Raw genomic sequence first — 27753 nt, forward strand, 5'->3', positions numbered from 1 at the left:
AAAAGGGGGTCTTACGGACCCCCAGACATCCCCTTGCAGAAGGGAGCAGTCATTGGCTGCATCTTCCTGTAAGGGGATCTCCAATCCCCCTTCAAAGTGCAGGCAGGCTGCACTGTGAAAACACAGAGCGGCTTTAAAGCAGCCACTCAGTATTGCTGCCCCCGAGGCAGCGTAAGTTCAAGGCTGCCCTGGGGCAGGGCATTCCATGTAATAGGGTGCCCTTTCCCGGGGGCATCTTGTGTAATACAGCCTCAGGTATCTTGGTATAAATATATATCAACTTGACCTGGACATGGATGAGGGCAATGTGCTGAATATGATATCAGCACTAAAGGTCTGTTTTGGCTCTGGAGATGTGTCCCATAATCCATAATCAGCCAGGTGTCCCGATTGGAGTACTTCTTCATACATCTGGTGCTGGCGCTTTCTGTGAGCATGTTTCAGTTGTTGCAGATGTTCTTAGTTCTACTCTGGGATGGGGTAAGACAAAGGGCGGCCTTAAGCACACTTTTACTTCCATTGACTGAAGGTGATCTGGGATTGCATCACTTTGAATAAGACTATGGGCTGAATTAATTATGATTTTGATTCTGTTTTTTGACATGCCTAAACCATGTGCTATTAAGCCTAAATACATTTTAAATCATATGCACTAATGTTAGACCACTGACCATTATCGCCATGGTATTTGTCTTCCACTGTTCTTGGGTTTTAGTTTTTACTTGCTTTGAAAAACCATCCCAGAAGGTACCCCAAATGGAAATCTTATTCTATTTGACATGAAGCTGGAATAGCTACATTTGTTGTCTATGAGGAAATCCAATGAAAATATTGATAGAAGTGTATGCTATGCATGGGATGTATGTCGTTACTACGCATGCTTTTACAACGCATGCCTCTACCACGGACCTTTTACAACGCAAGTCATTACAATGACTTGCGTTGGGGCGCTGGATAGTGAATAGTTTAATTTACTATTCCAACTCCAGTCCCCGTGGATAGCAGGGAAGGTTTTGGATAGTAAATTAAACTATTCCCTATCCTACAGCGCCCCCCAGCGCAAGTCGTTGTAATGACTTGCGCTGTAAAAGTTGCGTGGTAAAGGTAGTGCGTGGTAAAAGTTGCATTGTAAACGCTGTTCCCCCTCTGCATGGGCTCCACAATGTCAAGAATGCCTACATAGCCCATATATAGCCCATGAATGTCCACCTTTATGTCAGGCACACCATTATGCCAGGAGCAGCTAGAATAATTCTACTAATGGCCACTACGTGCCAAAGAGGGTACCTAATGTCAGGGCTGCTAAAATGCCAATGATGACCACAATAGCACCTTTGATTACCAAAACATGCCAATGATTGCCACAAATCTTTGATTGGACACTTTGAAATCAATGCTGTATTGTCCTCCTTCTTCCTCACGCTCCGCCCGCTCTGAAAGATCTTTAAATGGATCCTCACTGAGTCCAGGAGAAGGGTCACCCATTCGCTCATCAGCAGCAAGTTCGACTACGCCAACACACTCTATGCCTGCACAACTCAAAAAATCCAAAAGAAAAATTGCAACATTCAGAACTCCTCTGCCAGCCTTATCCTCGACATCCCCCACTGAAGCCACATCGCCAGTCACCTGAGAGACCTTCAATGGCTTCCGAGCAACAAAAGAATCACCTCCAAGCTCCTCACACACGCCTATAAAGTCCTCCACAACACTAGACCTGAATACCTCAACCGACCAGACATCTCCACTCTGCCCATCCGACCGAGGCCCCTATCCCACGGATCCGCAAGACCTCGGCTAGAGGAAGATCCTTCTCCTACTTGCTGCTAAAACATGGAACTCGAAGATCCTTCCCTATCTCTCTGCGAAGTCCTGGAACTCCCCACCTTTGAATTTCAGGCAATCACCATCACTGTCTCAATTCAGGTAGGACCTCAAGACCTGGCTCTTCGACTGAACTGCTGAACCCCCGTTCCCGTACTCCCCCTCGCCCAACACCTTGCGACCCATACATGTTTTTAATCCCGCTTTGCAAAAACCCTAATTGATTGATTGATTAAAATCAATCTAAGCATGGTAATGAATGAGATGAAATAAGAAATAGACAATCTATAATGCTACTCAGCATTTCAAATCTATGGGAAACATACCTTCGTCTTAGAACACCGTCAATTGCTGGGCGCACTGCTTTCGAATTATAATCCAGGCATACTTTAGTCCCAGTCTTTAAGGTGACTCTGTGGAAAAACAGACCAAATCATTCTGTTTAACAGATTGTGTGGTGCGCACAGGCCACTAGAGTAGCTGTAAATGTTTTCATTAATGCAGCAATTGCTGTCAAGACTTTTTTATCAGAAAAATATGTTGTTGGGCACCAGATAAGCCTGGAGCTAGACATATGAACGTGAAACTATTTTAAGTTTAAAAAAAAATTAAATACACCCTGATTTTGCCAGAAGGATATTGGCACACAATATTGCTAGATTGCATGTGTCCTGCTCTACTGTATAATTTTACAACACATTACATAAGATGGCAACAATAACGTTTTGCAAAGCTGCCCTGAGCCATTTAATATGCTATGTTTGCAGCCAAACAAAACCTTATGGGCCATATCTCACAGAGCTGTGCTGACTGTGCGGAGCCGAGTTCTTGTGTTTTTAGGTCTCGCCTAAGCTATCGCGTAAGTGATGCTTTGGTGAGATATTAAGTAAGGGGCTTTTAAAAGTGATCCCAAAGGCTGCAGGCGGATCGGGTACAGTGTATGTGCGCCGGGCGCGGGCACCATTTGTCAGCCTGCAGCCTTTGGGAGCACTTTCTCGGCCGCTTTGATGTTCTCAGTGAGCCGCGCGGCCACTGAGAACATCAAAGCAGCCACAAAAGTGATCACACACACCGGTGATTACTGCTGCGTGCGCATCCCTCCGGCACATGCAACGCAAGCTTGATCGCGATCACTTTCACTTTTGCGGCCCAGCATTTTTTTCACTTTCGCGGCCGCGAGTTTTTTTTCCCTTTGGGTGAGGGCTTGTTTCAATTCCAGTTTCCTCTACTCTTCTTTGCTGTCTCCCTTCATCATTCTCGATGTTTCTTAACTTCTTCTTAAACCCCTCTTGTTCTGTCACCGCTTTCCCCCTTCTCTCAGGTTCTGCATGACCACCCCGTGTCCTTTATTTGTAGATCATCCGTTGTGCCCATGTGTTAGCATCTCACCCCTTCCTCTTAGCTTGATACCGTTATTCACGCCCCACTCTGTTTGTCACCCCACATCTTCACCCCTCTCAGAGGTTGTAAGCTCTGCCCCTTTCTCAGCCTGGCATGCTCTAATCGCCGTTTCTCAGGGCCATCCACATTCCCAACATGTAATCTTTCCCCCGCTCTCAGCTCATCGCACCTTGCACCCTCATTCTCGTCATATAAATAATCTCACCCCGCTTTCAGGGATTCACCCAATAATTTCAGATAGTACCCTCTTCTCCCTACCTGCAATATTTATTTCTGCTTCAAATGAACACCCACCCTACGTCTACAGCACCTCATTATCAGCCTGTCACGCACTATATCCTCTTTCTGACCGAATCCACCTTTAGCCCCATCTTGTCTTAACATGTCACCCCTTACTCTCACCAGCCTCCCACTCCCCTTTGCCTCTTCCATCTGTCTTTTACCCCCACATTTTCAGTCAATCCTCTGCTTTACTTCCAGGACAATAGCATTTCGCCCCTCCCTCCTCCCACATTAGTTCCTTCGTGGCAATACACCAGGGTGGCACCCCATGGCCTAACACTCACAGGAAGCAGCGTGACGTGTCACAGAGCTGCTTTACTCGATAATTTGTGTTTGTGGTCGGGAGGACTTGCCTTGAGTGCTAACACTTCGTGAGCAACCTGCTGTCCGAAAGCTCTGCGTGAATCGTGGCCTGGCAGAGGTGGCCCGGATTATCTGTCACGATATATTACACCCCTTGCGACAGTAGTATACTGCATTATGCGTCCCTCAGACCAAGGTGGACCGTAGCAGTGGTGCTGGAATAATTTTCAGAGTGGGGGGGGTGCTGCCATTATTGTTACATCACCTAAATCATAGGGATTATGAAAATCCAAGCATGGCAAATGTGCCACGCCCATCCTGCATTACAGAGATGAGGCGACCCACGTCCGCCTCCGCTGTCACGAACTCCAGCCAGGCCGTGCCCAACTGACCGAAACCAGCAACGCAAGGGTCGCCTCCGCTAGCAGTCCTCTTCACCTCTGCATGATGCCCTGCAGTCTCCCACCAGGCACAGCGGCTCACCTCGCCTGATCAGGGCCCACAGTCGCAGCAGCAGCGCCCGATGTCCCAATGCTCTGAGCCGTTCCCTCAGGCCACATACAGCCGCAGCAGCGCCCGGCCCGCTTACAGTCGGCGCCTCACCTCAGCGGGCGAAGAAGGAGCGCAGCAGCCAGGTCTCGTCATTTGGGCGCCCCGGCAACCGCCATCTTCCCGGCAACCGCCATCTTGTGTGTTCACCACAGGACTCAGCTCCTCCGGGAATCAGCCGTTATGGCGCACTCTGCCACTCCACAACTCCACCAAGGCGTGCAGGGGTCACATATGGCTAGGGTTATGCAGTTTTGCAGTGTAGATGCAGCTGTTACAGGCGGATTTTGGGTTGATGGTAGCTCAGCCAGGCAGAGCACCCTCTAGCGCCCCCTCTCTTTGCTTCTTATTTAACAGCTTTTTTATGTTGCATCCTATCAATCTTGCGTGTCCCTCCATGGAGCACAGGCCCTATGCCATCTCTCTGATTGGCTGACTTTCATACCTTCCACTGCATATTATTAGCAAACTAATATTTTCTTTTACCTTAAGCAGTTTGTGAGGATGCATGTGTTTTTCAGCTGTCTTCCTCATGTGCTTCTCTCCACACCTTACCCGGGGTCCTTATTGCTATCTCTCTCATTTGCTTCTCTGCCCCACATGCTCCACATTGCTCTTTCTTCCCTGTGTAATTCTTAGTCAAACCGCTCTGTATTTTGCTCTTCTACCCTTTGGTTCTTTTCCTCTGTCATGCGTTCCTTGTTGCACTCTATTGCCCATGTTGTTCGCCCTCTTTTACATTACCACCACCCTCAGTGTTCCTTCATCCCACCTTCAGTATAGCTACCCCACCTGCACGCCATGTTGCTTGAATCTATGCTGATTTCCCCAGCCATCTTGGTTTGATCTGTGTAGCTGCCCCTTCCCGCCTGCCCTCCTATCATTTGTGTTGGTTTCCCCATCTGTGTTGCTTTACCTGCCCATCCACCACGTTGCACAGCATCAGCGGTACTGTACAGAAGGGCCAAAACCATTGTCATAGTCAATAGAAACCTAAGACGAGACCCATTGGCTTCGTTAAAGATTGGTTTTACTTTCCATCCATAAGGAAATTAGCCCAAAATCACTCACTCACAATTTTTGATTGGGTAAAGAGAGCTGTATAGGAAAGAGAGCCACCAAAGTGGACTTTCAAATAACCTTCAGAGCATTTGATGAGGTCAGGAGGATCCAGGCTGCAACAGAGGAGCAGGCAGAGGATACCTCTGAAGCTGAGGAGGGGGACTTGGAGGTTGTGGATGGCGAAGACAATAGTCTGGCCAAAGGCCCTGAGCTGCAGCAACCTGAGAAGGGGGACCACTTGTCCACAAAAGTGAGGACACACACCATGGCAGGGAGTTGTGTTTCATCCAATGATATGTCCCCTGCTAGAGGTCAGTCAAGTTAGGAGGGACTGCAAGCTGCAACTGACCAAGTCACAACTAGTTCTTCTCCAAAGAAGCAAATCAACTTCAGCCTCCCTGCAACTAGTGGTGCCCTCTTCGGCTAGAGCTTGCAATCTCATCCTACTGGGTGAATCTGAGCTCCAGAAAAACTTCTAAGACAGAAGGTTGAAATCTTCAGAGGGCTCAAAGACCACCAGCACCCCATCAACGATGACGACCACCTCGGCGTGAATATCCAGCTTCTCCCACTCTGAGCTTTTCCCACCCATATTGACGGCTTCACCAAGACATTGTCAAGCGGCTCCCTGTTATCGATGACTCATACTCTTATACGGCCTGCTGCCTTGCCCCACTGAGAATCTACCTTCTCAAGAACTTTTTTAAATTTGTTTTACATCCAAAGGTAAGTCAAGACCAAGCCCAACTCACCCCATGTATCCGAAAAACACTCCATCCCGGTCAACCTCAACTTTACTTCACTCTACTGATTGGATTTTGTCGTTTTGGTGTCAAATAATTTATTAACTTTTACTCTAGTTTTCTAAATTGGTGTGGGATTTTTCTTGTGTGGTAGTTTTACTTTATTACTGTGTGTACTGTATCAACGCTGTATACATTGCTTCTAAGTTAAGCCTTACCAAAGGGGGAAGATGGACGGAGCGCTTGAGCAAATCAAACACTCATCCCCAGTCAAGTGATCTGGGTTTAATCCATCATCATTCTTTAGCTCACTACACCACCCCAGTTCAGGCATGGGCATATGCAAATCAGTCTGACCCTGTGCCTCATGGGAACAGTCCAGCCCAAACTGCCAAGCCATGTCTTCCCTGGACCGGAAACAAGCATCCTGGGACCTGTTTCGGGTTCATAACCCTCATCAGCCAGGCTATCATGAATCCAGTGGCAGAGTGAACAAGGGACCCACGTCTCGGCATACCCTGCCAACTTAGGGCAAACAAAGCGATACTAAAGGGGGATGATGGACGGAGCGCTTGAGCAAATCAAACACTCACCCCCAGACAAGTGATCTGGGTTTAATCCATCATAATTCTTTAGCTCACTCTACCACCCCAGTTCAGACATGGCCATATGCAAATCAGTCTGACCCTGTGCCTCATGGGAACAGTCCAGCCCGATCTGCCAAGCCATGTCTTCCCTGGACCGGAAACAAGCATCCTGGGATAGGCTTTGGGTTCATAACCCTCATCAGCCAGGCTATCTTGAATCCAGTGGCAGAGTGAGCAAGGGACCCACGTCTGGGCATACCCTGCCAACTTAGGGCGAACAAAGCGATACCAAAGGGGGATGATGGACGGAGCACTTGAGCAAATTAAACACTCACCCCCAGTCAAGTGATCTGGGTTTAATCCATCATCATTCTTTAGCTCACTCTACCACCCTAGTTCAGACATCAATCAATCAGTACATTTGTAGAGCGCGCTACTCACCCGTGAGGGTCTCAAGGCACTGGGAGGGGGGAGTGCTGCTACTGCTCAAAGAGCCAGGTCTTGAGGTGGTTCCTGGAAGTGAGGTGGTCCTGGGTCAGTCGTAGGTGGGTGGGGAGGGAGTTCCACGTCTTGACCGCCAGGTAGAAGAATGATCTTCCTCCGGCAGTGGTTCTGCGGATCCGTGGGACAGTGGCGAGGCCGGATGAGCGGAGTTTGCGTGTTGGAGTGTAGAACGTGAGGCGGTTGTTGAGTTATTCGGGATATTTGTGTGCGTGAGTGAGGAGCCTAAGCGTGATCCTTTTGTTGACGGGGAGCCAGTGCAGGTCTCTCAGGTGGGCTGATACGTGGCTGTGGCGGAGGATGTCGAGGATGAGTCGTGCGGATGTGTTCTGTATGCGTTGCAGTCTTTTCTGAAGTTTGGCTGTGGCTCCTGCGTATAGGGCATTCCCGTAGTCTAGTCAGCTGGTGACGAGGGCCTGGGTGACTGTCTTTCTGGTTCCGGTAGGGATCCACCGGAAGATCTTACGGAGCATGCTCAGGGTGTTGAAGCATGAAGATGAGATGGCGTTGACTTGCTTGGTCATCGTGAGAGAGGAGTCCAGGATGATTCCCAGGTTGCGTGCGTGGTCAGTGGGTGTCGGTGCGGTGCCCAGTTCTGTGGGCACCAAGAGTCGTCCCAGACAGATGGGGATGGTCCGAGGATGAGGATCTCCGTTTTGTCTGAGTTCAGTTTCAGACGGCTGAGTTTCATCCATTCAGCGATGTTTTTCATTCCTTCCTGGAGGTTGAGTTTGGTGGTGGCTGGATCTTTGGTGAGGGAGAGTATCAGCTGGGTGTCGTCGGCGAATGAGATGATGTGGAGGTTGTGTTTGCATGCGATGGTGGTGAGGGGGCTCATGTAGATGTTAAAGAGGGTTGGGCTAAGCGATGAGCCTTGAGGTACGCTGCAGATGATCTTGGTGGCCGTGGAGCGGAAGGGAGGGAGGCGAACTCTCTGGGTTCTGTCGGAGAGGAACGAGGTGATCCAGTCCAGGGCTTTACCTTGGATCCTGGCGTTGTGGAGGCGGGTTATTAGGGTGCGGTGGCATACTGTATCAAAGGCGGCTGAGAGGTCTAGGAGGATGAGGGCGGTGGTTTCCCCGTTGTCGAGTAGGGTCCTGATGTCGTCGGTGGCTGAGTTGAGGGCGGTCTCGGTGCTGTGGTTGGCTCGAAATCCGTCCTGGGATGGGTTGAGGGAACCATTGGCCTCAAGAAATGCAGTCAGCTGTTTATTGACGATTTTCTCTACCACTTTCGCCGGGAAGGGAAGAAGAGAGATGGGGTGGAAGTTCTCGAGGTCTTTAGGGTCCGCTGTGGGTTTCTTCAGCAGGGTGTTTATCTCTGCGTGCTTTCAGCTCTCTGGGAAGGTGGCGGCGCAAGGGAGTTGTTTATGACGTTCCGTAGGTGGGGAGCGATGATGGTGTTGGCTTTGTTAAAGATGTGGTGAGGGCATGGTTCGGAAGGAGAGCCGGAGTGGATGGTGTTCATAGCATGGGCGGTGTCTTCTGTGCTGATGGGAGTCCATTCAATGAGGGTGGTTGTAGGGGGCGTTGGTTCGGTGGCTGGGGCGGAGTCCGGGCACCGAAGCGTTTGTGGATATTGGCGATATTGCAGTGAAAGAACGTGGCGACGGAGTTGCAGAGGTCTTGCGATGGTGTGATGTCACTGCTGTTGGCGTTGGGATTGGACAGTTCTTTTACGATGCTGAAGAGTTCCTTGCTGTTGTGTGTGTTGTTGTCCAGCCGTTCTTTGAACGATGTCTTTTTGGTGGTGCGGATCAGCTGGTGGTGTTTAAGGGTGGCGTTCTTGAGGGCTGTCATGTTTTCTGTCGTCTGTTCGCGGCGCCAGGTTTTCTCGAGCGTTCTGCAGGATTTCTTTGATTCTTTGAGGTCGTTGGTGAACTATGTTGTTTTCCTGTTTCTGGGCTTGCATGGAGGGTTCTTCAGTGGTGCAAGGGCGTCGGCGCAGTTGATGATCCACTGTGTGAGGTTGCGGGCCACGTCGTTGGTGTCAGTGGTGGTGATTGGTGGGTTCTGGCTCAGTGATGTGGTTAGCTGGTCTGCGGTGACTTTGCTCCAGCATCTACGGGGGATCTGTTGCGGGCGGTGGTGGGATGTGGTCTTCTTAAAGGTGAAGTGGATGCAGCTGTGGTCGGTCCAATGTAGTCCGGTGGAGTGGCTGAAGGCAACGTGGCTGCTGGCGGAAAAGATGGGGTCGAGCGTGTGGCCGGCGTAGAGGGTGGGGGTGTTCACCAGTTGCTTGAGCCTGAGGTTGGCGAGGTTGGCGAGCAGGGTGGTGGTGTTGTTGTCCTTGTTGTTCTCCAGGTGGAAGTTCAGGTCCCCTAGGAGGATGTAGTCTGATGAGGCGAGGGCATGTGGGCTGATGAAGTCGGCAATGGCTTCACTGAATTGTGTGCATGGGCCCGGGGGTCTGTAGACGAGGGTTCCTCTGAGGGTGGTCTTGGGGTCGGTGTGGATCTGGAAGTGTAGGTGTTCGGCGATGGTGAGGGCATGTTGGTCATGACGTTGATGGTGTTCCTGTAGATGATGGCGGTTCCTCCTCCGGTTGGTTGACGCGGTCCTTTCGGGTGATCTTGTAGCCGTCCGGGATGGCTATGGCGATGTCGGAGGCTGAGGAGGCGTTAATCCAGGTTTCTGTGAGGAAGGCGACGTCTGGTGCTGTTGTGTCGAGGAGGTCCCAGAGTTCGACGGCGTGCTTGTGGACGGAGCAGGTGTTGAGTAGGATGCACTTGAGGTGGTTGTTGTTGTTGCCTGGTCTGGGTGGTGGGATGTAGGTTCAGACGCAGGTGAATTTGCAGGTTTGGTAGGAGAAGGGTCCGTGGGTGCGCTTCGGACTGTCTTGGTAGCAGGCGGCTGGTCGGCCGGTGTTGAGTGCATGGAGGGTGGTGGTGTCGTATCTCAGTCGGGTTTCTTGATTTCAGCGGAGGCCAGGGGTTCTGTCGCTGGGCGCAGATCAGGCGCAGACGGGCTTGCCTCTGGCGCGCCAGCGGCGCGACCTCCATAAGAAGGGCTATGGGAGAGAGGAGCAGCTGGTAATCGGGAGCGGGCGGCGAATGGGGCACCAGGGGGGCGGGCCACAGGGAGGCAGCAGCGGGAAGCGCAAGGGAGGGGAGCGGGTGGGGGGAAGGGGGGGAGGTCACGGGCACTATGGCGATGAAGCAAACAATGAGGAGATCAGTAAAAATCAAAAGGAAGGCAGTACAATGGTAAACCACCGTTACAACGCAACTTTTACAACGGACTACTTTTACAACGCAACTTTTACAACGCAGGAACCATTACAACGAACTACCATTACAACGCATTTTTTTACAACGCAATACCTTTACAACGCAATACCTTTACAACGTAAGTATTGGTAAGTATATTATTATAGTAAAAATGTTATAGGTTTGGGTTTTTGGGTAAAGGGGTATTTTTAGGGTTCAGGGCCAGGTTTGGGTTTTTGGGTAAAGGGGTATTTTTAGGGTTCAGGGCTAGGTTTGGGTTTTTGGGTAAAGGGGTATTTTTAGGGTTCAGGGCCAGGTTTGGGTTTTTGGGTAAAGGGGTATTTTTAGGGTTCAGGGCCAGGTTTGGGTTTTTGGGTAAAGGGGTATTTTTAGGGTTCAGGGCAAGGTTTGGGTTTTTGGGTAAAGGGGTATTTTTAGGGTTCAGGGCCAGGTTTGGGTTTTTGGGTAAAGGGGTATTTTTAGGGTTCAGGGCTAGGTTTGGGTTTTGTGGTAAAGGGGTATTTTTAGGGTTCAGGGCTAGGTTTGGGTTTTGGAGTACAGGGGTACAGGGTAAAAATAAATCAAAAATAATATTAAATTAAAATAAATTAAATTAATTTTAATTAATTACATTAAAAAAATTATTATATACTTACCATTTTGGGGTACAGGGGTACAGGGTAAAAATAAATTAAAAATAATATTAAATTAAAATAAATTAAATTAATTTTAATTAATTACATTTTAAAAAATACTATATACTTACCAATACTGACGTTGTAATGGTATGCGTTGTAAAAGTATTGCGTTGTAAAAAAATGCGTTGTAATGGTAGTTCGTTGTAATGGTTCCTGCGTTGTAATAATTGCGTTGTAAAGGTAGGCGTTGTAAATGTATGCGTTATAACGTCATACATCCCAGTACAATGGCACACAAAAGGAAAAGAAAGGAAAAAAAACAGTCCGAGGCAGGAGAAGGACTGCAACGAATTACAGGCGAAACAGCGGGCAGCGGCGGCACAGGGACCGTGTGGCGGCTGAGGGGGCAAACTACCTGGTGATAGGGTCAAAGGTCGCTCCCTTCACCACCGCGCGGCCTCCATAAGAAGGGCTATGGGAGGGAGGAGCAGCTGGGAAGCGGGAGCGGGCGGCGAATGGGGCACCAGGGGTGCGGGACGGCAGGGAGGCAGCGGCGGGAAGTGCGAGGGAGGGGAGAAGGTGGGGGGCAGGAGGGGAGGGCACGGGCACTATGGCGACTAATCAAACAATGAGGAGAGCAGTAAAAATGAAAAGGAAGGCAGTACAATGGCACACAAAAGGAAAAGAAAGGATTGGCCATATGCAAATCAGTCTGACCCTGTGCCTCATGGGAACAGTCCAGCCCGAACTGCCAGGCCATGTCTTCCCTGGACCAGAAACAAGCATCCTGGGACCGGTTTCAGGTTCATAACCCTCATCCGCCAGGCTATCTTGAATCCAGTCTGGGCATACCCTGCCAACTTAGGGTGAACAAAGCTATACCAAAGCACCGCCTCACTCCGCACTGCAGCCCTGGTCTCACCGACACCGCTGGACAACCGCCACTGAGCCATTGCATGCACTGCGTCTTAAGGGCACCGCAAGCCGCAACGCTACGCTTCACATCGCAACCGCAGCGGTTGCCACGGCCGACCTGCCACGACCGGCTCCCACCAACGCGGTCAGCCAGATCCAAAGGTACAGCTTATGAGTCTGCTGACACTAACGCCAGTCCACACCAACACGGTCAGCCTGAACTGTTGGATTTTGTTGTTTTCAGCACCATGGTAGCCCCGGAAGGAGCTATTGGCTGTAAGGAACTACATTTTGAAAGTTATTCTTGCAAAGGGCATTTTTTTTATTACTGTATGTTGGTCTTTTATTGTTTGGTCTTGTTTGCACAGATACATATTGGTTATTTTTCTAAAACTGGTGTGGTATCCTTTTGTAGTGTTTTCACTGTATTACTGTTGGTTTTGTCCAAATGCTTTACACACTGCCTATGAGATAAGCCTGACTGCTCATGCCAAGCTACCAAGAGTGTGAGCAGAGGTTATTTCAGGAGTGTATCCTCCTTATCCTGACTGGAAGGTAGGGTCCCTATTTGGACAAAGGTGCAAACCATTGCCAACTAGAAACCCCCATTTCTAACAACGTATCTATTAAAAGTCCTAAGTGCAGTGAAACCAAAAAAACAACTTGTATGGTGGGTGCAAGACTTTTTCTTACACAGGTTTCCATGTGTTTGTTTTCTGACCATTCTTTGCTGTCCTCCGCTGTGGTGCATTGCTCCTTGTCAGTTGTGCTGTCTTCATTTTTGTGTCACCACCCCCCTGTTCTGCTCATCCCTTTCAAGGTACGTATTTCAGATGGCAGTTCTTTTCTTGACAAGTACCTTCTTTTCTTGTCTTACCTGTTATTTTTCCTTTTTCATTCCTTTCTTTAGTTCCGTTCTTTTTTTCCTTTTCTTTTCTCTAGGTTGGCTTTCTTGGATGATTTCTTCTCCTTCATACTTTTTGTTTTGCTCTTTACCTTTTTTATATTGATGATCGTGTAGTTTCATATTTAATTGTTGAAAGTTTCATTCAGAGTCTTATCCTGGAATGTAAACTGTTTTATTAATCCTATCCAAAGGCAGAAGAATATTCTCTCACTTCGCTGCCTACTTTCTAAAATTAAAGCCGGGATCGTTTTTTGAATCTCCTACCTCTAATAAGAAGAATAAGGTTATTATATTGGTTTATAAAAAGTTACATTGTTCTGTGATTCCTCATTAATCTGATGATGAAGGTCCTTGGCTAATTGTTAAATTGCTGATTAATAATGTTTCCTTAACAGTGTTTAATGTTTATGGACCTGTATTGCCAGATTCTCAGGTTTGGCCTACCATTAATAAGAAATGTCTTTAAACAAGGATTCATTTTTCCTTTTAGGGGGGTATGGTAACCAGAATATAGATCCCTTTATAGATTATCAATCCCAAATTCATTTTATTCCTCTCAAAACACATTAAATAATTTAATTCTACTATCGCCCAGAATCATCTATTAGATGCATGGCGTTTATGTAATCCTACTGTGAATGAGTTTGCTTTCTATTCTCTTCTTCATGGTTGCTCACACGTTTAGATTATATTTTCCTAAATTACCCTTTGGCACAAAATCTAATTTTATCATCTTTTGAACCTATTGTTTTTTTTACCATACCCCGACCATTGTAGATTTAGATTTACTCCTGATACACACCAAATCGAATCATTGACGGTTAAAAAAATTCTCTTTTATTGGACCCCTTCATTTCTTTTCTTTTTTTTTTTTACAGTTTTTGCTAATGAATGTTTTACACTTCATATTGATCCTGATATATCCCCACAATTATTATGGGATAGGTTTAAGGCCTCTGCTCATGAGTTTGTTATTGAAAAAAGTAATTGTTTGCAAAGCAATAAAAATCTTTATTGGCTACTATTAAGCACTCGAAACACCAATTCTGAACTTTCACTTCTGAATCTACTTTAAAGGATTTGGTTCATGCTAAACTAAACTTTAATAAAGTAACTACGGATAATGCTGCATCTCAATTATTTCGTAGTGGTGTCGTCATTATGGAGGACGTAATAAGGCTGGAAGACTTCTTCCTTAATATTTAAAGAACCGGAATCAACGTTATTATATTGATTCTTTAAAAATTCTTAACTCCACCAACAGAGCTAAAGACATTTTCTCTATTGGGGATGAACTTGTCAAGCCCGACCGTATTACCACCAAGCTAGTCCCCTCACAACAGCTCTGTGACTCCCTCAACACTTATTTTTTCGACAAAATCTCTAAAATCAAAGCCAGCATCCCCAAGAACGTCTCCCCCCCCCGGAGCCTGCCCTGACACATCGCAACCCGCTCTCATTTGACTTTTTTCCACCTATCACTCAAGAGACTTTCTTTTCCCTCCTTAAAAAAGTTTGCTCTGGTTCCCCCACAGATAGCTGCCCCCCCCCACATTGCCCGTGAGATTTTTCTCCAGCTCCCCGAACTCCCATTATCCCTCCTTAACAACTCCCTGTCCACAGGCATTGTCCCTAACTGTTTTGAAATGGCAGAAGTCAGACCCATCCTGAAAAAAGCAGGGGCCGACCCTGCCGTACCCAGCAATTTCCGACCCATCTCGCTTTTACCCTTCTTGGGTAAAATCCTGGAAGCTTATGTCGCAAGCTGCCTCAGTGCATTTGTGGAACACTCACACTACCTGGATCCACACCAAGTGGGTTTTAGACCCGAACACTCGACCGAATCCATCATGTTGGCAGTCCATGATGAACTGAGAAAGGGGGCGGTCCAAAACATATTGCAGGCTCTTGTCCTCCTGGATTTGTCGGCGGCCTTCGACACCGTCGACCACAAACTATTGGTTGAACGAGTCCAAGGCGCCGGCATCGAGGGCATCCCCCTAAAATGGATCACCTCTTTCCTCAGCAATCGCCATCAAGCTGTCCGCCTCTCCGACTTCACTTCGGAGGAAAATAAACTCATCTGTGGGGTCCCCCAGGGTTCTTCTCTTTCCCCACTTCTATTCAATCTGTACATCCTGCCACTGATCTCAGATCCACGGAGGAGAGACATAGCTATTTTCAACTATGCCGACGAAATCCAGCTCATCTTTACCATTGACCCCTCTCCACCCGCAATGGAAGCTTTTCAGTCTACCATGACTTTCATCAGAAATTGGATGAACCTAAGCCAACTAACATTAAATCCAGACAAGAGGGAACTGGTACTCACAGGCCCTCATTCAACCCCTGGAACCATAACTTCTGGCCACCCACTCTGGGCCCTCCACCTTCCCCAGTTAGTGTGCTCAAAAGCCTTGGTGTCACAATTAGCAGTGATCTCACCCTAAAGACTCAGGTCAACTCGGTAGTCTCCTACTGCTTTTTCCACTTATGCAGGATCCGGAAAATTAGTAGATTTCTTTCCTTTGAGGCCCTCGTCCAGGTCATCTTGGCCTTAGTCATGTCACAAATCGATTATTCCAACTCTTTATACGCTGGAATCCCCACCTACCAGTTACAGTGGCTTCAACTGGTGCAGAACCAAGCGGCCAGGCTAGTATACGGCCAACCTAGGTCGCACCACCTAAAACCCCTGCTGAAAAGTCTTCACTGGCTACCAGTTGCCCAACGCTGCCTCTTCAAACTAGGCTGTTTGATCCACAGAGCCCTGTCATCCCATGGGCCAGTCTTCATAGCCAACAGAATTCAGCGCTATACCCCCGTCGCGCCCATCGCTTTGCCAGCTCCAATCTCCTAACTCCCCATTCCTTTAAACGTAACATAACATGGTGGACCTCAATTTACGTTCCTGGCCCCCCAGTTCTGGAACACACTACCACCCGAACTACGTCAAATCGAGTCTTACTCCATGTTCAGGAAAGCTCTCAAAACATGGCTATTCTCCCAGGCCTACAACCAATAAGTTACCCGCTCTGCCTGTCCACGCACCCTCCTGCCTAGCGCCAAGAAACCGCTGGTGAACGAGCGCTCTATAAAACCCCATTATCATATCATATCATATCATATCATCATATCATTCTGTCCAATCTTCTGATGGATCTCATTTATTTAAAGATCAAGATATTTTTGAGGAATTTGTAAAGTTTTATAAATCCATATATACTTCTGCTTCACATGTTGAGTCTTCTCCTATTGATACTTTTCTTAATTTCACTCCACATCCTTCCCATCTTAGCCCTAATTTTCATCTTTGGAAAATTATGTTTCTATTCCTGAGTTGCTTAAAGCTCTCTTTTCCCTTAAGAAAGGTAAAACGCCAGGCCCTGATGGTTTTCCAGCAGAATTTTGTTTACACTTCTCTAATATGCTGCTGCCTAAGATCTTCCAGCTTTTTAATTTTTTCCAACAATAGGGCTTGGCTGGAGGTACTTTTTAAGAAGCTATCATATGACTCATTCCTAAAGATGGTTATGATTCAACACAGAGTAAATATTATCAGCCTATTTCCCTAGTAAATGTTGATTATAAACTTTTTGCTAAATGACTTGCCCCACGCCTTGAATTATTTCTCCCTAAATTAATAGTAAACAAACAATCCGGATTCATTAAGGGCGGCTGCCACTGAAAATTCAAAACTATTTTTTTATGTTTTAAATAAGGCCTCCTCCATTTCCTATTCTTTAGCAGCTGTTGCTATTTATGCAGAATAAGCAGTGGATTGCTCTATTCTTCTTAAGACTTTGACTTGGCATTGATATGGTCTGAAGATTATGTTGCTCATTTCTCTACTTTATTCAGCTCCAAAAGACTCTGTATTGGTTAAGGGCCGCATTCCCAATATTTTCCGCTCATGAGAAGTGTGTGTCAAGGCTGTCCCTGGTCTCCCCTCTCATTTGTCCTTGCCTTGGAAACCTTACTGACTCGTATTCGTGGTAATGATCTTCTACCTGGTTTTCAACATGGGATTAATCATTTGAAACTTTCTACTTATGTGGATGATAGTCTTTGTTTCTATATCCAACATCACGCTTTCCGCTTTGTTCCAGGAGATAAAATTAATTTGGACAAAACAGAGGTAATGCCCATCACTAAAATCTGTTTAAATCATTCCTATGACTCCACTGATTTACCCTGGAATTAGTCTAAGATTAAGTATTTAGGTATATGGTTTACAAACTCTATTCAAATGTCTGTTAATCTTGATATGAAAGAAGGTCATGACAGAATTTCTGGGTATGCCCAGACATGGGTCCCTTGCTCACTTTGCCACTACATGGTATGCCCAGCAGTGGGTCCCTTGCTCACTTTGCCACTAGATTCAAGCGAGCCTGGCTGATGATGGCTGATTAGCCAGAAACCGGTCCCAGGATGCTTGTTTCCGGTCCAGGGAAGACATGGCTTGGCAGTTCGGGCTGGACAGTTCCCATGAGGTACAGGGTCAGACTAATTTGCATGTGGCCATGTCTGAACTGGGGTGGCAGAGTGAGCTAAAGAAAAATGATGGATTAAACCCAAATCAGCTGACTGGGGGTAAGTGCTTGCAATGTTCAACACTCCGTCCATCATCCTCTTTGGTTTTGCTTTGTTCGCCCTGAGTTGGCAGGGTATGCCCAGACGTGGGTCCCTTGCTCACTTTGCCACTGGATTCAAGCTAGCCTGGCTGATGATGGCTGATTAGCCAGAAACCGGTTCCAGGATGCTTGTTTCCGGTACAGGGAAGACATGGCTTGGCAGTTCGGGCTGTACTGTTCCCACGAGGCACAGGGTCGGACTGATTTGCACATGGTCATGTCTGAACTGGGGTGGTGGAGCGAGCTAAAGAATGATGATGGATTAAACCCAGATCAGTTGACTGGGGGTGAGTGCTTGCAATGTTCAACACTCCGTCCATCATCCCCTTTGGTTTTGCTTTGACAGAATTACTAAACTTCTTTTTTCTTGGAAATCGTTATTTCTCTCTTGGTGGGGTCGGCTTGATTCCAACAAAATGATGGTGTCACCTGTTCTTCTATATACTTTGTCTACGACTCCGGTCCATACTGCCCTCAAGTAGTTGAAACAGATTGATTCTCTTCTTTCTACATTCCTTTGGAATAATAAAAAGGCTAGATTATCTTTAGCTCGTTTTAAGCAATCTAAATTCGTTGGAGGTGTTAATTTTCCTAATTTTCGTTCTTACCACAAAGCTTTCTGTTTACGTCAGGCCTCTAAATGGCTTCTTCCAATATCTTCCCCTTTTACGCCAATATGGTTAGATATTGAACGCTCCTTACTCCATCAGCTTTCGATTCAGGAAATCCTCTCTTTTTCCTCGAGAAACATCTTTACATCCTCCCCTCTATTGATCATACCTGTCGTCTTTTACAATCCTCAGGGAGTCTAACTCAATATTCTTTGTAAGCAGCTATTCTTTGATACAATCACTTGATCACTTTAAAAAAATAGACCTATATTGGAAAGCCTAGAGGCAATGTAGTATTATTTAGGTCCAAGATTTATTTGATGGTGTAAATCCACATTCTTTCCCTAAATTTCAAACATCCTTCAAGTGGCCATGTTCCTTTTTACATGAATTTTCTATTCTTTTAGAAATTGTAGATATTTTCTATTCTCTTCCCTCTCATGATCCTGCTACTTTTCCTGCTAATTCGCTTTTACAATTGCTTAGACTTACTCCTAAAGCCTCCTTTATTTACAAATATTTTTCACTCCAGATCTTTCTCAGGTTAAAACTAAGATTGAGCTTAGTTGGGAATCTAATTTGGGATGTGTCTGGCCCATATCACTCTGGAACAAAATTTGATGCAGGATATTAAAAACTTCTATAAAAGCCTCCACTACTCAGTCTTTGTTTTTTCTATATCATAGATTAGATTTCACTCCAGTATCTATAGCTAAATTCTCGCACACCCACAGCCAAGCCTGCTGGTCTTGTGGACACTCTCAAGGTGACCTCATGCACCTTATTTTTTATGCGCTCCCACCGTGGATTTTTTTAAAGAAATTTTGGTCTCAACTAACAATCATTTTTTTTTTGTAAATCTTTTTATTTAAAAGAAACAACAAAAACACAAACACAAAAGCAGTTGTCGAGATGATCAAATCATGTGAAATAAACACAAGGCACATATAATCAATATAATAAAAAGAAACGTTACTGGTAATATTTTGGGCACATACTGGCGTTAAACCTTAAAGTGTCTCAGTGTCAACATTAAATGGGGAACCGTCACCAAAGGGGGTGCACAGAAAACCTCTGCTCTCCTTCTAAGGTCCCCATATTTTAGTCCATTTACCTGGGCATACCCTACTCTCATATACCACTCTTTCGGCCTGCATGCACCAGTCCATGTCGGCCGCCCAGTCTCTGTGCTGGGGCACGGCTCCCCCTTCCATGTTCTGGCAATATTGCGTTTTGATATTATACAGCCTAGCGAGACCCATGTTTGTTCAGTCTGAGAGAGGTCAGTGGTGTCCCAAATGTTTAAGAGACAAAATCGAGGAGAGTTTTCTATAGATTTATAACATATTTGGGGCATGGTGGACACAACCGTACTCCAATACCGTTTAAGGACAGGACAGTCTCACCACTTGTACAAGAAGGTGCCAGTGGAACGACAGCCTCGGGGACAGAGTGGGGAATCCAAGAGACCCATTTTAACAAGTGCTGTGCAGGTATACTAGGCCCTGTGAAGTATTTTAAGCTGTATGAGCTTGAAGCGGGAATGGACAGTCACCTCTCGGGGAGAAGCCAAGGCCTCTCTCCAATCTTCATCAGGTAAATCCCTGACATCATCACACCATTTTGTGCATAGTTTGTCAAGAGTTTCGGGTGAATTATTAAGTATTTTATGATAGGTCAAAGAGATGGCTTTATCAGGCAGATAGTCATCTAGAAGCCTATCCTCCAAAGGTGAGGAGATGGGCAGATCGTAGCCCCTGGGAACTGCCTTACATAATGCACTATGTCCCTGAAGATATCGAAACGTTTTCCCCTCATGCAAATGGTATTTTGCTTGTAACTCACCAAATGGAACCACGGCACCCCTCGCCCACAGGTCCCCGACTGTGGAGAGACCAATCATGTCCCACTTATCAAACCCTGGTTGGCCCAAAAGCATACCCAATTGGCACGATTCCAGCAACGGAGTACCCTGCGATATTTTACCGTTCCAACCCAGTGTGGCGTTTCCGTATGCCAGACCGAAACTGTGTTAGAGGTCACAGTAAAGCTGGGTAGTTGCCGAGGCCCTCCATACAATGCCCGTAAGAAATTGCCCGCAGTCCTATTAAGCCTGTCCATCCGGTATGCTGGATCTGTAAAAGGATGGTGGGCCCAGTGATTGAGAACCACCAATTGTCAGGCCCAACAATACGCTTTAATCACGGGGAGAGCAATACCCGGATGTATGACATTACAACGCATGCTTTTACTACGCATGCCTTTACATCGCAGGTTTTACAACTCATGATGTTACAACGCATAGCGTTAAGGGGTGCTGGATAGTGAATAGTTTAATTTACTATTCCAACTCCAGTCCCCGTGGATAGTAGGGAAGGTGTTGGATAGTAAATTAAATCCATTCCCTATCCTAGAGCCCCCCCCAGCGCAATGCGTTGTAATGACATGCGTTGTAATAGTTGCGTCGTAAAGGCACTGCGTGGTAAAAGATCCGTTGAAAAGGATGTTTCCCGCAATACCCCCATCGTACCAACTTTGTGTGAGTTTGGTCAGGGCAATTTGGGGCGTGCCGCTATTCCATAGCAGTGAGCGGGCCTCAGATCAACTGTCTGGAAGTAGTGGGTCGGGACAGGATATGGCGTATTCTGCAGGGCATAGAGGAAACGGGGAAGTGCCATATTTTTAAAAAGGGCAGCTCTACCCAATAGAGTAATGGGTAATGCCTTCCAGTGCTGCACGTCACCCCGGAGGTGATGCAGGGAGGCAAGAGATTCCTCTGATGGAAGATGTCGTCCTTGTCCCTCATGACATAGATGCCCAGATAGCGGAAACCGTTTGTGACTATGTTGGCACTGCAGCCCAGGGGAAGACGTGGGGGCTGTCCACTTAGGACATAAATCAACGACTTGTCCCAATTAATGGTGTAGCCGGAGTATTTTCGAATGAAGGCGAGAATATGCAACAACGCGTAAATCAAGGATCGAGGTTTGGCCAAGTACAGGGGAATGTCATCGGCGTATAGGGAGATCCTATCCGACCAGTCCGGAGACCAATTCAGTCCTCAAATAAGGGGATCACCTCAAATCCACAGCGCCAAGGGCTGCAGGTTCAGGGCAAAGAGTAACTGTGACAGAGGACAGCCCTGCCTTGTACCCTTCCCCAACTCAAAAATCGTTGATCTGGCACAGTTCACTGAAATACGGGCCAGGGATTTAGTATAAAGCAGACGCACCCAGGACATAAATTGCTGCCAAAACTGTACCTTTTCAGAGAGGCAAACAAAAAGGGCCACTCAATCATGTCAAACGCCATCTTGGCGTCTAAGGACACAATTACTGCATCCTATTGTATGGTGTGGGCTCTGCCCAGCACTCCGAAGAGACAACGGAGACTGAGCACCGTATTTCTAGCCGGCATAAACCGGATTGGTCCAGGTGGATTAATTTGTGGAGATGGGGTGAGAGGCAGAGGGCCAAAATCTTGGCCAAGACTTGACCTCCGAGTCGAGGATGGAGATCGGTCAATATGAACCACATTGGTCCGAGGGTTTCCCCTTTTTGTGTATGACCGCAATGTTAGCTAGCCTCTGCGCTGTGGGCAGGAATCCACGATCCACAATCTCATCAAACATCCGTATGAGAAACAGGGCCAGCACCGAAGAGATGGCTTTGTAGAGCTCAATGGAAAGGCCAGTAGGATCCATGGCCTTTCTGGACTGCAATGAACCAATCACCTTAGAAACCTCCTCAGAGGTCATGGTGGTGTCTGGGTCAGTGACATCCTGGGGGTCCAACCTTGGTAGGGGGAGTATGGTAAGTAGATTGGCTGCCTCCTCCTGTGTGGAAGTGGACGTGGGGGCATAGAGCCACTTAAAATGGTTAGCAAAACCCTCAGCGATCCCATTTCAGTCGTATTGCCTCACGCCATCTGGAGTCACAATATCAGCCACCTACCTATTGGCCAACTCTCGCTTGTTCAGCCATGACAACAATTTACTGGCCTTATCCCCAATCTCGTACACATGATACTGAGTAGCACGGTAGTGCTCTCAAGCCGCATCTTTAGCTATATCGCTGTATTCTTTTTGTTTTACCGCAAGCTTGTGGGAGGCGTCCGGTGAGGCGGATGCGACTAGTGCGCGTTCGAAACCGGCCACCTCCAGTTCTATGTCTTCCAACTGCTTACATTTCTCCTTCCTGTGACCCGTAACCGCTGCCACCCCGCAACCTTGGAGCACCGTCTTTTATGCCTCCCCGAGTGTCACATCTGATTTAACGGAACCCTCATTATTTACAAAATAATCATTAGTGGCCTTTATCAAATTGTCCCGTATCTCCGGCACCTTAAGATACAAACGGTTGAGAGCCATCTCGCAGCGAGAGCGAGAAGGCACACCACCATAGTGAGCCAGGATAGGAGACTGGTCAGAGGTACCCTTGGGCAAGAAGGAGATTTTACTGAACATGGAGAGTTGAGTGGCTTGGCAGAAGAGGTAGTATAGACGAAACATACTACCATGGACTCCAGAGTGGAAGGTGTATTGTTTATCGGAGTGGTGGTGTGTGCGCCATGCATCTACCAGTCCCATGGCTGCTAGAAATTCTGTTAAGAGTTTCCCTTGTGGTTCTCCTTGTCGGGTGGTAAGCGATCCAATTCACCAGTTAGGGTAGCCTTACAGTCTCCCCCCAGTAAATTGTCCCCTTCAGGTAGATTCAACAAGTGGGGGCCTAATTCAGTCACAATGGAGGAATGGAGGAGTGTAGCCTGGGAGGTATGTATAGGGCAGTTACATTGAGGGACCCACCCTCCCACCGTCCGGATACCATGACAAAGCGACCACAAGGATTGCGTGTAATTTTTTGAATATGTAAAGGAAGGGAGGTGCATGCGAGGATGTCCACCCCTCCGGACCCCCTTGTGAAAATCAGTTTGTAACCCCATCTGTTAAGTGTACAGTAGGTGGTGCCAGGAATGTGCGTTTCTTGGAGCACAAGAACGGGGGGTGGCGCTTGAGGAATTGTAATACTATCCCCCTCATAATTCGGTCACCCAACCCATTAACATTCCATGAGATTATTTTGAGTCGACCCAGTGATGCATAAGCGGTGGGGTCACTACTCATTCGTGTCGGAAATCAAGAACCCCATTTCCCACAGAGGCAAAAGTGCAACAGTGCATAATGAGATAAAGTACCAGAGCAGGAGAGGAGAACCGCAGATCACAAGGACCCTCAAGAGGAATTTGGCAGAGCCACTCGGGGTGACCCAGAGTCCCATAAAGGGTACATCGTGAGTGGAACTGCACCAGAAACACAGCGGAAGTGCACAGGATAGAACATCGTGCGTGACAGTAACCCCATCAAGCTTAAATGTGACCTTGAAAGACAAACTGCTCAAAAAACATAATAAAAGATTAAAAGAATACCCTGGAAAACTCCCTGGAACCCCCCCCACCCCGCCTCCCTGCAACGTGGACTCAGAACTGCCCACCATGCCAATTTGCAGAGCGCTTGTGTACCCATAACTAGAACCATGTGGAGGGGAACGCTACACGACCAAATTACCCCAGAGTTTGACCATCCCCCTCTAAAGAATATTTACATTTGCCTAGAATAAATACCATGGGGCCTCGTAACCCTGAGCCTAAATTACGCTGCTCCGACCGCCTTGGGCAGAATGTCTTCCCACCCCTTTCTCCAAAATCGAGCCTCAAATAAACACTTGATAGGACCCTAAGGCGCCCAGTTGGGGACTCAAGACGATTATCAGACAACGTTTGGAAGCAAATAACACCTCCCTCCTAATGAACCAGGAACTGTGTTGAGGGCCGCTCTATTGCCGGTGCCTCAACTAAACACGAATGACGGGGTGAGACCCCAGTTCATGGCAACGTCTTTTGACATCTTTATCCGGTTCTCTCAGTCAACCTTTCCCAGATGGCGGTCGGGTCCATGAGGCTGATCTGGGGATGTGTGACCTTGTTCCTTGGAGGAACGTCATCTCTCCAACCAATCCCAGGCATCCTCCGAGACTTGAAAAACAACAACTTACCGTCCGATTGCACATGAAGTTTTGTTGAAAAGAGCATAGCATATTTCAAAATGTGGCCTCTGAGTTCCCGTTTTACTTCCAGGAAGGAGCGGCGTTTCTGTAGCCCCTTATACGTAAAGTCTGGAAAAAAGGTGATGCTTGAGAGGTGGTCTGACTCTTGCAGCTTGGAGGATAAGGTCCCTGTCGCGAAAGTTGAAAATCCGCGCCAGGATGGGACGTGGCAGAGCACCCGGCTTCGGAGGGCCTCCAGGCACCCTGTGGGTGCGCTCGCCAGAGAAATAGTTGGAGAGGGATCGGGGCTGCAGATGATATTGGATTAAGTCTTCAACAAACAGGTCTGCAGCCTGCCCCTCCGCCCGCTCGGGAACCCCCAGGATACGCATATTGTTTCTCTTCGCGGGCCTTTCATATTCTTCTAGTCGAGCCTTAAGGTCCGACCTCTGGGCCAGCAGTTGCTTGACCGTCATCTCCAGCTGTGTCGTTGAGTGTGTAAGCGATGTGACAGAGTCTTCGTCCGCCTTGACTCTCTCCCCATGTTCCTCAGATCGGTACAGATGAGGTTTATGTCTATAGAGACAGTGTCAATCTTATGTTCTAGTGCTATACGGACTCACTGGATAGCCTCCATGATGCCCAGCAGCGTCCGAGCCTCGCCTTCAGGTTGCTGCTTCGCCTCAACGCCATCTTGCCTTCCTTCTGCACCATCTGGCTTGGAATGGGCACATTTTGACAATTTTTGCACGGAGGACTACCTGGGGCCCTCGTGATGGCCATTGCGTTCTGCTCTCTACCTCAGGCAGGGGTCCACCGGACCAAGGAAACAGCAAATCTAGGGTATGCGGAATTGCAGGCAGCAGAGGCCGGTTCAGCTGCCTCTGGACCCCTACTCGAAGTTCAAAGCAAGTTGGGGGAGTCAGGGCCCTCGGGGGCGGGAGTCAGGTACCGCAGATATATCACTCAACCTGTGTTCACCTTAGGTTGTATCAGCCCCTATTGATCCAAAATGGCGGCGAGTGGCTCCCAGCCAGCTATGACACAGTCACGGGGCCCCGAAGCCCAGAGCAGGCTCTAAACTTTGTGACGCGAAGAGGGTTGCCGGAGCGTTGACTAGGCGTCCCCATCTGCCGCCACAGAGAACACCTGGCCACTCGTGGAGCACAAAAAGGAAAGAAAGCGTCCACCGGAGTGCAATTTCCAAAATGGGCTCCAGCGCCGTGTGGAGGTGTAGCGGGCGCAATCACTTACTGAGGTCTCCGATCGTGTTCCACAAGGGCAGCCGCTGGAAGAGCACCCCAGGCTGCCGCACGTCGCAGGCACACCGGGTGCGTTGCCCTGGGCACCGCGAGTCTCGGGAAGTCACTGGCGATTCGCGGAGGCCCGAACGGACCTCCAACCTCGGCAGGTTCAGAGCAGCAACAGATGTAAGTGGGGCCTCCTCTTACCGGGTGGCCTCCTGGGCCAACGAGCTTGCATCCGATACGCCGAGCCGGGAGCAGGAGAAGCTGTGCGTCGTCACAGCCGGAACCTCGCTCCCCTCCCTGCCGGCGATGTCAAAGTCGATTGTGCCGGCAAACAGGGTCAGATTTACGCCGGTGGCAGACCGGACGGATCCTTGACTTCAGGGGCTTTAGCGGCGGTCAGACCTGTGGGCAAACGGATGAGTTGAATGGATGTAGGGGGAGATTCAGTTGGTGGCCGACCAGAGCTCTAACCGGGTGCGGCCATCTTGGGTGTTGGCTAGCCATGCCCCTAACTTACAATCATTTTTAATCTTCACTATCCTATGTCCCCATCCTTGGTATTTTTGGGTAGCTTGCCTGATGTTCTTCTGCTACACTCTCATAAGACAGGATTGTTTGACCTTATATTTTCTCTACCAATTCAGAAAATTACTCTTAATTGAAAATGTGCTACTAATCTTTCATTTACAACCTGGTGGTATACTGTTTGTTATTATGACCGTCTAGATGTTGCTTTTGCTTTAACATGTAAACCATATGTTAACACACAATTATTTGCTTTCCCTTATCTGATTTCTTAGATCTCTCGGCTAGAAATCAGGTTAATTCTGCATGTTTGCAACATTTTAATACAATGTGAATTGTATTTTGTATCTCTGCTCTTCTTGTCTAAACTGATGTATTCTTTATATCTCTTTTTCATTTTATCTATGTTTGATTAAATAACGCATATCCCTATGCGATCCTAAATGGTTATTGTTATAATTATCTCTTCCTTCTTCCCGTCCTTCCCTTCCCTTCCCTTCCTTCCCATTAATTGTATCTACATTTGTAAACAATGTTATCTTTTTTGCCATTTCGTTTTTATATTTATGACTTTACATTTATATCTAATATGCTTATTACTCATGTTTATATTTCTTTATTTTCAATAAAGCAGCTTAAACTAAAACCTTATGGCATTGAGTGTAGTATTCAATCAGCCAGGGAAGAGAGATCTCTGAAGTGTTGTAACGTAGCCTGATCTTAAGATCTTATCTTAAGAAGCAGCTGTTTAGCATTGCTTTGTACAACGAGAAAACTCAGTGGTAAGATGTCACATTAGGTGTCAAACGTGGTTGTCAGTTTGACCTCACATTTGGTTGCTACCACAAACTCACCATTGGTGTAACATGAGCAAGCGAGTGGGGTAAACATTTAGGAGCACACATTAAAAAGTGTGTGCAAAATCAAATGTAGGTGTAATGATTATGTTTCTGCGCAAACCACTTTTAGGTTCAAAGTCACTCTTGGTGCAAAGGAAACAGGACTGTGGTTCAATGAATTATAAACAAAGTCAGATTTAGGTGCAAAATCTCTTCATGGTCACAAAATCATTCTTCATGCAACATCATAAGTGTTAAAAATCTTTAGGAACCCAATTCATGCATAGGTGCAATATCAAGAGGATTGTTAACACTCTTGCTGGAGCAAAAAGAAGTTTTAGGATTACAAAAACAATAAGTGCAAAATCACCATAGTTGACACATCAAAAAGACAGTGGAAATACCTTTAAGAGCAAACATATATTTAGGTACAAAAATAACATGTAGTTGCAAAAATCCACTAGCAAAATGTCACATTTGGACAAAAAAGGCGTGCCTCTATATAACATCACATTTTGTTGTCTGCACATTGACATGCAAACTCACCCTCGGGACAAGAGCATCTTGAGTGTGGAAAACCTTTTGTAGCACAAACCACATTGATGTGCAAGGACACAGTAAGCAGATTTGTGAATTTGGAGTAAATTCAGTTAGGTTGAGAATCTCATGTAGGTGAAAAATACTGATACAACACCAGATGGACTTTAGAAACACTCTGAGAGTGCAAATCAAATTCTGATGCAGAAACACATATAGACACAAAGAATTTGCCCTTGCCCTAACAGCAGCTGGAGCATGAAAATACCTGTAGGAGCAAAAATCCTATTAGGCACTAAATCAAATTTTAAAGCAGGTATGTGCAGGTGCAAAATAACCACTGATGCAAAATCAACATGAGTGGGAAAATACTTTCAGATGTCAAAAAATGTTGTG

At 47.1% G+C, this 27753-nt stretch overlaps 1 protein-coding gene across 1 annotated transcript in view; it reads right to left on the reverse strand.

Moving 5' to 3' along the window:
* Nucleotides 1–27753, reverse strand: part of LOC144818721 (C-X-C motif chemokine 2-like) — a 73725-nt gene that overhangs the window by 31715 nt on the left and 14257 nt on the right. Inside the window, exon 3 of the mRNA XM_078676395.1 lies at nt 2151–2237. Coding sequence (XP_078532521.1) covers nt 2151–2237 — 87 coding nt within the window. The remainder of the gene's footprint in view (nt 1–2150; nt 2238–27753) is intronic.

Source organism: Lissotriton helveticus, chromosome 2_1, assembly GCF_964261635.1.
Source record: "Lissotriton helveticus chromosome 2_1, aLisHel1.1, whole genome shotgun sequence".
Classification (NCBI taxonomy): domain Eukaryota; kingdom Metazoa; phylum Chordata; class Amphibia; order Caudata; family Salamandridae; genus Lissotriton; species Lissotriton helveticus.